This window comes from Myotis davidii, unplaced genomic scaffold (assembly GCF_000327345.1).
Source record: "Myotis davidii unplaced genomic scaffold, ASM32734v1 scaffold394, whole genome shotgun sequence".
NCBI lineage: Eukaryota > Metazoa > Chordata > Mammalia > Chiroptera > Vespertilionidae > Myotis > Myotis davidii.
In genome coordinates this window covers 3,909,974-3,922,547 of record NW_006287548.1, presented here as the reverse complement: position 1 = coordinate 3,922,547, position 12,574 = coordinate 3,909,974, and the positions used below count along the sequence as shown (strand labels likewise).

Here is a 12,574-nt window from a genome sequence, read left to right as displayed (position 1 = left end):
AAAATGGTGGGAATGGTAAGTTTCATGTCTATTTACCACAATAAAAAAAGAATACTATCACCTAAAAGAATGGTTATGAGCACCTCAGGGAATTACTGGCACTCCTTGACTGACGGACTGTGTTTTACAGCCTCTCAAGTATTTAAGTGCTAGGCGCTACACACCGTGGTGCATGAGTTCAAAACGTGTGTGAGACAAGACACGTCAGGGGGTAGTGCTGGGAGAGCCCCCCTTGTGGCTGTCCTCAGCTCCGGGCTGGGCACAGAAGGGGAAGATTTTATGGTTTCTGCTAAGGATATGTTACTCATTCCCATATTACAATACACCTGTGTTGCTTAGCCTCAGGTCTGCTCCCAAGAGCCTTTTAAAATAAACCATAAGTGAAAGATTCAACCTTGAATCAAGTCTTTATCTTATTCATCCCGGTCCCCACCACTAAGAGCAGGGCCCGGGCAAGAAGAAGTGCCGGGTAAGTCCGAGGTAAGTGGATGTGGCAGTTACAGGAAGAGGAAGGCAAGGATGAGAATGAACTCAAAAGACGCTGTTAACTCTGGCTCTGTTATTGCGTAAGGGAGCGTTTGTGAACTGAAGACCTCACTAACGTTTATCTCTTGTTTTCTCTGTAGGGCTGCCTTTCCAGTAAGCCTTTAATTAACCGCAGTCTGTTGTTTAGCTCCGGCATGCCCTCTGAAAGGCAGGCTAGCATAATGGTTGAGAGCCAGACAGCCTGGGTTTGCATCTCGGCTGCATCTTAAACTTGTTGTGCCTCAGTTTCCTTATCTGTGAAATGGGGTTAAAGTAGGTACCCACAATGTTATGAGGTTACAAATGTGTAAAATGCATAGAAGAACGCCAGGCACACAGGGAACGCTCTGTGAGCCTGTTGTTGAAAGTCCCTCTCGGTCATATTAACAAGGTGCAGCTGATTTATGACACTGTAGTGTGGCTTTATCAGACACTCTATGACCACAGGTGCTTCCTTTCTCTGTATTTTTTCTCTCTAACAGTGAAAGCTACCAATGAATAGGAAGGACACCTTAACTGACGCTAGAAACTCAGATCTGTTACAAAGGGGATTCCCTGCCTGGACAATCGGACATTTATTTCAGCTTCTATTTCTACCACCACCACCAATCTTTTCTAATTTAGATGACCTCAATTTCTCCATCTCTGACATGGTTAATAATTTACTTTATATGACTAATAAGGAAATGAATAAACCATCTATTGAAACTTTATTGAAGTATGTTAGCAAATTATTAAAGTGGGTAGTGAAAATGCTTTGTCAAATGGCCCAGCAAGCACTGATACTAGAAATTTAAGAAGATACTTTGAAAACAGTAGTTGACTTGTTAGTGATCATACCCTTTAAAAGCCATATTGTAAAGCTGAGTGATGACAGCCCCATAGAGGCAGCAGAAGAGACACTATGTGGTCATCATGATATAGAGCTGAAGCTCAAAAACCAGAGCCTGGCCCTGGCCGGTGTGGCTCAGGGGATGGGGCATCTTCCTGGGCACCAAAAAGTTGCTGGTTCGATTGCCAGTCAGGGCACATGCTAGGTTGCGGGCTTGATCCCCGGTAGGGGGTGTGCAGGAGGCAGCTGATGGATGGTGAGCACTCACATCGATGTTTCTTCTCCCTTCCTCTCTAAAAATCAATAAACTATTCTCTAAAAAAAAAAAAAATCAGAATCTGGTAGGGGTGATACTGCTGAGTAACACTGCATTTAAGAATGATGGCCTTTTCTATCATCAAATCTTATAGCACATTCTTAACAGCAAATTACTTTATATGTCAGTGTGCACAAACAATGCAAATACATATTATATACTATCATTTATTTAGGGAAATCGTCGCCTTCCCGTACTTTGAAAATTCCCAGTAACTCCATTTTATTTTATTAAGCACACATTCTCACTTGGTCCTAACTACCTGCTTCCCAGGATGCCCTGTAATTTATATTGCGGGCACTACCTTGTTACAGGGAGTATGAGGACTACAGCCAGTTCGAGATTCTTAAATAACGAATGAAAAACAAAGAGGAAAAAGTTATAACCTGTGAGTGGGGGAGGGCCAGGGTGGCCGGAGGAAGGGAGGGAGGCATTGGCCCAGGAATGGCATTGGGACTGGGGAGAAGGGAGGGAGCTGGCTGCCTCAAGATGTGTTATTTTTGCTGTGGCTTCTTGCTCCTCTCCACCCCCACCTCTTCCAGTCTGAGCTTGGAGTACAGTTGAGTTTTCACCACAAAACTTGGCTAGGTCTCCTCGGGGACTTTCTCTTTCCCATCTTCCCATAAATTATAGGTTTGCACATGAGAGCAGCACAGATGATTCCCATTATCTTTTGGGTTGGGTTAGGATTTTTTTTTTAACCTCCTGCCCACTTGTAAATGTGTCTCCTAGTTCAGGGAGGTGGAGCATTGGCTAGCATAGTGCCCCATCCACCGACGAATTGATCCCCCTCTTCCTTAATGGGATGGCTTTAACCTGGTTTCCTTGACCATGTGACTGGGGTCATTTTCCTTGGCCTTCAAATACTCTCAGAAGTCATTGCTCCAGGAGAGGGGGGCCTCGTCTGAGCTGTCCACCCATATCCCCAGTACCTGGAATAGTGCCACATCCACTGCAGACTCCTCCCGTCTGTATAAGATTTTCCTCCTTATTTTGATGGTAAAGTGACATTTCTGGGACACTATTATACCTTCATCAATGACCCATTCAGATCATTGTAAAGTGATCAGACAGCTCTAGAAGAGTTAGTTGACCCCAGAACATAGAGGCCATTTATAGGTAGGGTGTAGAACTCACTAGAAGCTAGAGCCACCGCTAGCAGTTAAGATTTATTGACAGCCGCCAGTCCTGGGCACTCTTTTTGATGAGATACCCAGGCCAGATGCAAATTCAGTAAAGGAAGGGGAAAGGAGTTTTCACTGCCTCACATTTGCTCTTATTCTCCTCTGGTCTCTGAAAGTACTCGAGATAAGCCTTCTAAAAGAAGTAGGTCCTGGGGAAAAGGAAAATTAAAAGATGTGACCCAATTCCACTTTCAGGTTCTGGAACATTCTATTGCTTATAGACATAATAAGAATGAAGGAATTTTTTTTTAATGTCCTTGACAGTGTGGGAGGAAGAAGAGAAGTAGGAAAGGAAAGGTAACATTTTCAAGAAAAGAGTAGTTAATCTTTGAAGCAGAATTCAATAGAAAAGTTGAGAGACCCGCCTGAAAGAGCAAAGCAAATGAGGACCATAACTTGGCCTAATGAGAAGAGAAGCAGCCTGGCAACGAAGAGGTTGGTAGAGAAACGGGAGACAAATTACAAACGGGGGATTCTTGACAACATAAAAGAAAACCTGAAGTGCTCAACTGGACACGCTGGAGGAAGAAACAGCCAAAGGGGAAAGGAAAGGAAAGAGATAAAGATGCTACCAAGAAGCATGCTGTAGAGTCGGAAGACACTGTCCTACCGTAAGCGGACAGGGACTGAAGAAGACAGATACTCTTAAACTCCAGGTGCTTGGTAGTCAGGCCACCGTCAAGGTAGACTCAATGTAGGCTCTAGAGATTAAGTTTCCAATATGACCCTCTCTTCTGTTTTAATAAGCTAACTATGTACTTGTCCACTATCTCATGCCCTAACCTTGACCAGGACCCACTAAATTAATACCCTCTCTTTCTACTTGACTGCCCGGGCAGCGCCCTTGTTCTCTCTGTACTAAATATAGTTCCAGGGACAAAAGGGATGAGACACATGAAAGGCAGCAGCTTAGGATATGTTAATATGTGTCTTTCTTGTTCAAGACCAACTAATCCATCTCAGGAGCCCCTAGAACTACTGCTTTTTGATGTTAGCATATTTATTTGATGATTTGGTGATAAGTCCTCCCTTACTGTATTTCATAATACGAATTAAATCATAACATGTGTAGCCACTCAGAGGGTTAAACCTGACATTAATTCTGTTGTTTACTCTGAATAGAAGGAACATTGATTTCATAATTTAAAGCCTAACGTATTTGGATGGCATTGTTTGCCCAAAGAGTGACTTTCAGTTAAGATTCTGAAAGCCGTTCTCTACAGTGTGACCTTTTTATGTCAAAAACATTGTTTACTGCGCCATAAAAAAACAAAAACATACCATTCAGACTTGCCCTTGCCCAAGAAAATGGGGCATGGAAGGAAACGTAAACTAAATGAACTATAAATTGTCTTCAATGCATGTGGACCAAGTTCTTTTAATTCAAGTTAGCAAAGAAATTGTCACTCTTATCCCTGAGCTCTATGTTCTTCCCAGAAATGTGTTGCTGCATTCCTGGGTGCCTGGCAGAGTCTAACCTAAGCCTAGCCCATACTCCTCAGAGTATGAGATAATAAGTATAGCTCACATTTTTGAAACTCTTAATGTGTCGCTTATGGTTTTAAGAGCTTAATGTGTATCTACTCATTTGATCCTCGCAGCCAACCTGGGAAGCGGTATTCCTGGTATGCCCATTTCATAGATGAAAACCTGAGGCAGAGACCGTAAATAACATGCTAGCTGGTACATAGAGAAGTCTCAGAGTGAGCTCGGGAAGACTGATTTAGCCAGTGCTTTTAATCACTATTCGAGGACACCTCTGGGCTCATAAGTGGCTACCAAAATGCTATGAGTTTGTACAGGAGATGCTCTGAGGCTGCACGTGGTCATGGCATTAAATAACATTTAGTCCCGTAACGAGAAGGTTGTTCTCTTTAGTCCTCTTTCTGTCCTTCAGGTGAAATCAAACGGGAAGTTCATCCTGGGGCTGGTATGACTTGAACTCGGAGCACCTGCTAATCTTCCTTTCCAAAGAGTGCTGGCTGCCAGCTCGGGCCTTCCCACCGTTGTGTTATCTTGATATTATGGCAAGAGAGACTGGCTTTCCACTTACGGTATTCATACAAAGCTTTCACTTTTAAATTAACTTAAGTAAACAAATGACGCTACTGCAATTAAGTAAATAATAACACCAGTGACATTTGTGAAGGTGTTTTCACATGACTGAAGTTTGGGAAACACTGTCCTCATTCTTCTATTTTGAAATTCACCTTAAAGCAGTGGTTTTAGTGAACAATAAGGTCCCTTGTTCTCTTATCACAGACCTTCCCAACTTCCCTAGTGGGTTAAGGGCTCATCTGGGGTGGAGTGTTTACCAGGTCACACAAATGGAGGAAAATAATATAATGCGGTGAATTTTCAATAGCACCACACATATTCAGTTTAAAATATTTTTTTTTCCCCTGAAAGCATACTGTTTCTTTTTCTTTTCTTTTTTTTTTTTTTGGTGTTAAAATTTCCTCCTTTCTTGTGAAATGATAGTGATAGATGATAGATTTTGTTTTTAGTGTCCTTATTTGGCAAAGTTAAAAATTGTAAACTTTTTAAAAGTTGTAGTGACCCAGAAAACATAAAGTTTGGGTATCATATTCATGGTATGAGGCCTCTCAGTTGCCTAGCAGTCTTGAGTACTTTAGGAAGGGCGATATGGAACCACACCAATCTTTCTAAAGTGCATTCAAGCATTTTCTTCAGGGAAATTATTAAAGAGCCCCTGCTTGTGAAATTCTCTTATGTCTATTCTCTTAAGTGTGTAGTTTTCCTATCAGGACTGCAATACTAATTATTAATGAAATAATATTTGAAAGATGAAGTATCTGAAATACCTAGTTATTGCAGCCAATCCTTACTTACCTACTTACATTTGCTAGGATATGTTTATTTCATTTTCACTTCCAGTAATGAAAAGCTCAGAGCACAATTTAGAAATACTTAAATAGTCACTCCCCCTCCCCCACCTTTAATGTTGCTGCTGTTGTTACTGGGACTCTGGAGAATAGAGAAATTAAAAATCTTGGACATATTTTAAAAGATTCTAGAAGGTCACCTTTTCTGTCCTTCATTGCTTTGACTAGCATTGTTTTACATAAGGTTTCAGAGCTGGTCTGGACAGAGGCCATAGGAGATGTAGAAAGATGTATAAAAGGGAGAGCAGGAGGCCTAAGGTACCCAATACCAAGGTGGCTAGAGTCGGAAGGGTTAACTGGAGGGCCAAAGCACAAACAAGAAGTGAAGTTCAAAGACTCTAGCAGGTTTTTAAAGTGGTTTTTCAGGGTGTTCTGAGTTAGCTATGGACGATCTAGCAAGTTCAAAGCCAACAAACCCAAAGCAACAAGATCATTACCATAGTTACTGCTCAATGCAAGAAAGTAAGAACTAGTTAGCTCTCAGGCCGAGATATTCCCAAGTACCTAGGTCACTCTGTGGACTCAGTGGATATTACTGGCTTGCGTGGAGCTTTTATTTTACTAACTCTAAGACAGATGAGTAGCTTCTATCTTTTTTTGTTGTTAATCCTCACCTGAGGATATTTTCCTATTGATTTTGAGAGAGAGTGGAAGGGAGGAGGAGAGACAGAGAGAGAAACATCGATGCAAGAGAGACACATCGATTGGTTGCCTCCTGGCCCCAAGCAGGGCCAGGGATCAAGCCTGCAAGTGAGGTACATGCCCTTGACCAGAATTGAACCCAGGACCCTTCGGTTTGTGGGCTGACACTCTATCCAAAGTGACTATTTAAGTATTTCTAAATTGTGGTCTGAGCTTTCCATATTGGAAGTGAAAATGAAATAAACATATCTTAGCAAGTGTAAGTAGGTGGCTAAGGCAAGTAGCCATGTCTCCTACACGGCTTTCCTTTGTAAAAGTTCTCATCATCTTCTACCCAAGGGCCTGTTTCAATAGCAGATGCCAATGCCTTGTTTCCGGTCTGACTCTAAGTCTATGATGACTCTGTATAAAGGGACCTGGAGCCGGCCTATTAGATTGTCATCTTTGTTTTCTTGGGAGTAGCCATGACCTAGAGTACTTGCAAGAGGCAGGGCCGGATACAGTATGTGGACACCTGGCAGGCTAATTGGTTAGCATCCTACTCACTGATATTCTTTAAACATTTTCAAATATGTACTAAAATAGTTTGCAATATACTTAGTAGATAGGGGAAGGGAATCTAACTATCTAGTAATAAAAATACATTTATACCTCTTTATTTTCTCTAGGTTTTTTGTTTGCAATTTTTACCAAATCAGACCACTTTAACTTTATGTAATAAAATTACTCTCTCGCACCCATGCTGGTTGATTGCTTACTCAGATGACTGTCAGCTGCTTCATTTCAGGACTATTCGCATGGCCGACAGTTGTTCTATGCACCTTACATGTGCTTACCACCAAAATGCTGGTGCCCGATATATAGCTAAGTTGGGGGGTTTGTGTTTTTTAAAAATATGTTTTTATTGATTTCAGAGAAAGGAAAGGAGAGGGAGCGAGAGAGAAAAACATCAACGATGAGTGAAAAATCATTGTGCAGCTGCCTCCTGGATGCCCCAGACTAGGGATTAAGCCCAGAACCTGGGCATGTGCCCTGACTGGGAATCGAACTGTGACCTCCTGGTTCATGGATTGATGCTCAACCACTGAGCCACACCAGCTGGCCAGTTGGATTTTTTAAATTTTCACTGCTATCTACTTATCTTCAGGTGGGACTAGCTCATTCGCTGGTAATATCAGGAGTGCCTGTGGGAACTTGAGCTCACCGGCACCTTATTTGCAATTTATTTGGTTATGATGTAGTTCAGTGTGTTACTTCATGCCCTGGGACTGCTCGGCCACACCTTAATCTAGCTCTGATGGTGGGGGCTGAGAAGATCTGGACTCTGTTATTTGGGTTTCTAATCCCCGATAGAATAGATCTAAGGATTCAGAAAAAAGCTCTCTGGGATTCTTTCCATTTTCTATTGTGTCAGCCATGGTTTTGGAAAGCACAGTCACAAAACAGCACACACATCCTGTCTTCCCCTTTCAGTCACTTTCTTTGCAAGCAAGGACCCAGAACACCAGCTGAGCACATGGTACCAAAGGCTTGCCAACTGGTGAAGTCACATGGGGAGCCTCCCAGGTGTAGTGCATGATTCAGTCCACCTGAGTGAGCTTGCTGAGCAGGTATAACAGGTACCAAGACACAGACTTGGAGCTGCCTTTTAGGCTGAACTAACTACATCATCAGTAGAAGATGATTTCTGTTACTTGATTAGCCAACTCTCATTGTGATAACTGAGACCTCTTATAACTGTTTTCAGAGAGAGAAAGAAAACAAGAGAGAACAACTCTGACCATGATCTCAAGCCAGGCTTCTGTCACGAAGCAATAAAGAAAAAAGCTCAAGTCGCCCTTGCATAAGTGGGAATTTGCGGTTTCTAAAGCTGCCCATTCCCCAAAGGACTAAAATATGTTATTGGCATTTGGCACTGTTTGCTATGTTTTGCTCTCCTTAAATTTCTCTTTAAAAGGGTTTGAGTTTAAAGGCAGAACCACTGAAAAATGCTATTTAATCATAGAACTGTGAAAGGCCAGCCCAGAGTTAACCCCAGGATGCCCCGTTTTGTTTTGTTAAACCAGAACCTTGAACCAGGCTTATTCCCAGGGGTTCTAGAAAGCCTAGGGGTCGGTGGGAGGGAAGGAAAAGAGGGAGGCAGAGGAAAGAAAAGCCAGACCAAACCGGCCTTCGGACATCGGACGGCACCGCCCTGCACGGAGGCCTCCCTCCCTCCCTCCCTCCCCAGGCCAGGCCCAGTGACTCCATGGTTTACACTGGAGAGAGGAGGAGAAAGGGATAGAAGATGGAAGAGCCACCCACTGTCAAGGGGAAGAGTCACTGGCCCTCTTGGCCCCAAATCGCTTTTTAGAAAGTTGCTCCACATTATAAATGCAGATTATACTCATCACAGAGAATTGGGGGAGTAGAGAAAATAGTCATCAGGCAGCATGGCACAGAGGTTCAGATCCCAGCCCTTGGCAGACCCGAGTCCACGTTCCGCTTCCCAGCGTCCTCATCGATAAGGCAAGGGTAGTGAGATCCTTATGGATGAAGAGAGGATTGAACCAGATGACATACCCCGCTAGTGCTGGCCACTGCTGCTGTCAGTATTACTAGTCCACCACCGCAGTGAGCATGTAGGTAGGGACCCATCAGCTAGTTCTTTTCTGGGCATGTCTAGATATAAAACGTGGCTCATTCTTCACAGTATGTAAGTTTTTATCTTTTTTTTAATATATTAAATAATTTTCAGAAGCACTAGCTATTTTGAATTCCTGTATAAGATCGCATCAGCTATAGTTAAATACATTCTTCTTTTGGTTGGACATTTAGGAGTTTTCGATTTTGTATTATAAATAGCATGATAATATACATCCTGTACAAACTTTAGCTTCTGATTAAGGTATATTCAGAAGAAGGACTACTATAGTCAGAGGATTTGCATTTTTAAAAGCTCTGGATACAATTTACTATTGTTATACCCACCAACAGTATAAACATGTCCTCCCTTATATCACTGAACCATTAGCAATCGTCATTTAAAACACACACACATAGTTTTGGTCATTTTAGAGACAAAAAAAAAGATTTCTCATTGTTTATTTTTTTTATCACTTGTAGTCTAAATATTTTTTATGTTTTACTACTACTTTTTTTTTTTTTTAACTTTCATCCAAGGATATTTTTCCATTGATTTTTAAAGAGAGTGGAAGGGAGAGGGAGAGATAGGGAGAAAAACATCCATGTGCGAGAGACACATTGATTGGTTGCCTCCCACGTGCACCCTGATAAGGGCTGAGGATCGAGCCTGCAACCTGCAACCCTTCAGTCCACGGGCTGATGCTCTATCCACTCAGCCAAAACAGCTAGGGCTATTTTTTAATGAATTGTTTGATCGTGTCTTTTGTCCATTTGAGGGCAAACTATCTTTTCAGTAAATTTATATGAATTCTTTATATAGTAGGCTATCAACACTTCGTGTGTGATATTTTCCCTAGTTTTATTGTTTGCCCTTAGATTTATATGTGACTTTTTTTTGATAAACAGAAGTTTACAACGTGTATGTGTTCAGATCTGTTCACTTTTTCCTTGTGTGTTTTTTTTCTGTAGCTTGAAAACTTGCATAGCCTTCCCCATGTTCAGGTTAGATAAATGATATTTTGCATTTCCTTGTATATTTTTAAACAGTTTATTTATACATTTACTAACACATTTCTGGGATTTATTTTACTTTGTGAAGCTGTAGCTTGATTTCCCCGCCAAACTGTTAAGCAGTCATTGCTGCTCCATTTTTTAATGATCCATGCTTTCTGTGTTGACTTTCGATTTCAGATTCATCATAATCTAATTACATGTGTGTCCTGGAGTCTGCAGTCATTTCTACTTCCTCAGTCCCAATCATGCCAGTTCCAATTACTTAAATATTATGATATGTTTTCATGTCTGGAAGCCCAAATACAGCCACATACTGTTTTACACAATTGTCTGACTTGGGCCTGCTCTTTTATTCCTCCAGGTCGACTTTGGTATCACCCTGTCAGCCCAATTTACCTTTTAAATTATTTCCATAATTATGCTGTTCCAAGTTGGGTACTTGTACTTTTTTTCTCAACAATGAGACTCTTTAGGTAGCTTAGAGCTTGAAAATATACATATGGAGTTTAAATATATGCAAAAAGGCACTTAACCATCTTAAATACAAGTATGATTGGGTAATCACAGCCAGAGCTGCCAGAGCTTGTCGGGAGGCCATCGCAGGGCCAGCCACTTCCTGTCGAGTTGTGTGACTTTACAGATTGCACATTAATATTCACTCCTGAGATACAGAAGCTGAACATACACCAAATGTTCGGATGCTTGGGTGGTTGTTTTGTTTCTTCTACATCATCAACAAGAATGTTAGCTATTCCAATAATAAAATGCTTTTCAAGATCAGTTCAAAAATTGCCTAGCATGGCCTTTCTGGCTGCCCACAGAGTCATCCTCCATTGTCCTCATGTTTGGAGAGCCGCTGGCTCATCCTTCAGGAATGACAGTGTCCCAGGAGCTCATGAATCCCACGTCCCCTAGAGGTTCTGCTAAGGCATATGTGGTGTTTAACTGGCAGCAACTTCTCCTTTTGCCCTCTGCCTTCATGCCATTAGACCATAACCTCATCTGGCCAAAGATTTGCCATTTTGCTTGGACAAAGTTGTAATTTAAATGTTTGCTTCTAGGGCCTGCAGTAGGAATATTCCAGAAATACTGTTTCAGTTTTGTTAACGCAAAAGTTGCCTGCACTTGGAAAGGCCTAGGATGGAAATGAAGTAAGAGCCATTCCTCCTTAATTGGTGACCTGTTTATACCTGTGGAAGGCACAGAGCAAGAGGGGCCTAGCTGGTGGCTAAGTACCAAATGCCTTTGAAAGTAAGTGGCATTTGAGGCAGGAGTGAAAGGGGTGGTGGTGTGGGAAGGGTTCACACTCCAGCTGTGAGGGATATTGGCTCTCTCACCATGAAGCCAGACCCTTCATCTTTCTGTCTCTGTTTATTTAGCTGTAAAATGACTATGTACTACTTATTGTGGGTAGCTGCAGTAAGAATTAGAAATAAATACGGAAAGCTTTCACAACTCATGCGTGATGATAGCGGTGAATGATATTTACTAAGATCAAAACTTTTCCAGGGAAGAATGAGTAGACAGTCATCCCCAGAGCAGATGAACAGATGGTAGAGAGAAACTGGAAGCAAGTGTGGGAAGACCTGGGGGCAGGGCACACGAAGGAGGTGAGACCTTATCCTATAGCAGCTGAAGAGGCTTCAGGGATTTCATTAAAGAAATGCCAGCTCTAAGATGGCACTGAAGCCTAGTGGTTAGCCCTGGGCTTGGGAGTCCAGCTCCCTCCTCTGCACGTTTAAGCAGAGCAACCGTGGGCAAAGGACTCAAGCCTTCTAAGACTCAGTTTTTCGCCTATAAATTGGTAATGATAAAAATACTGACCTCTTTGGGCTCCTGTGCATAAATAATAGTAGTAATAGTTACTACTTAATGCTCACTGTATGGCTGGCAATGTGCTAAGTGCATGACTTGTCTTATCTTAAAGGAGATAAGGCATTAAAGAGCTCAGAGCAGCAACTGGCACATGTTAAACAGTCACTGCTGTGGGGGAGGTGTAACAGCTGATGCCATTATTCTTACTGTTTGGTCAAATCTGTATTTTCTAAGATCCTCTGGTGGTAGCATAGAGCATGGGTTGGAGCAGTTGGAGCTGGAAGCCAAGAGCACAGATGGGACAATAGTAGTTTCACATACCTGTTTAAAATTCACTGAGTTGTGCACTTGAGATCTGTGCACTTTACCTGTGTATCTTATACCTCAATTTACGAAAATATAATAAAAGAGACCAATGAAACCTCTTCCAGTTTCCATAAGCTACTCTACTACTGCTTGGAGTTTCAGTTAGCTGAGCGCTCTCTCTCTCTCTCTCTCTCTCTCTCTCTCTCTCTCTCTCTCTCTCCACACTCACACTCACTCACACACACACACACACGATTGTGAGGCACTAATTCTCTTCAGTTACCCATGCTGCTGAAGGACAGGGTGCCCAAAGACAACTGAAACCTCTACACCAGCGGTTCTCAACCTGTGGGTCGCAACCCCTTTGGCGGTCGAACAACCCTTTCACGGGGGTCACCTAAGACCATCC

The 12,574-nt window shown here is 42.2% G+C and overlaps 1 protein-coding gene across 4 annotated transcripts in view; it reads left to right on the top strand.

Moving 5' to 3' along the window:
- The window catches only part of PLEKHM3 (pleckstrin homology domain containing M3), a 162,854-nt gene that overhangs the window by 109,725 nt on the left and 40,555 nt on the right, over positions 1-12,574 (top strand). The window contains exon 6 of one of the 4 annotated variants that reach the window (XM_015561123.1): positions 3,122-3,572. The exons of the other annotated variants lie outside the window; for them this stretch is intronic. Within the exon in view, the coding sequence (XP_015416609.1) occupies positions 3,122-3,178 (57 nt within the window). The 3' untranslated portion in view covers positions 3,179-3,572. Of the gene's footprint in view, positions 1-3,121; positions 3,573-12,574 lie in introns of those variants that run through there. 4 annotated transcript variants of the gene reach the window in all.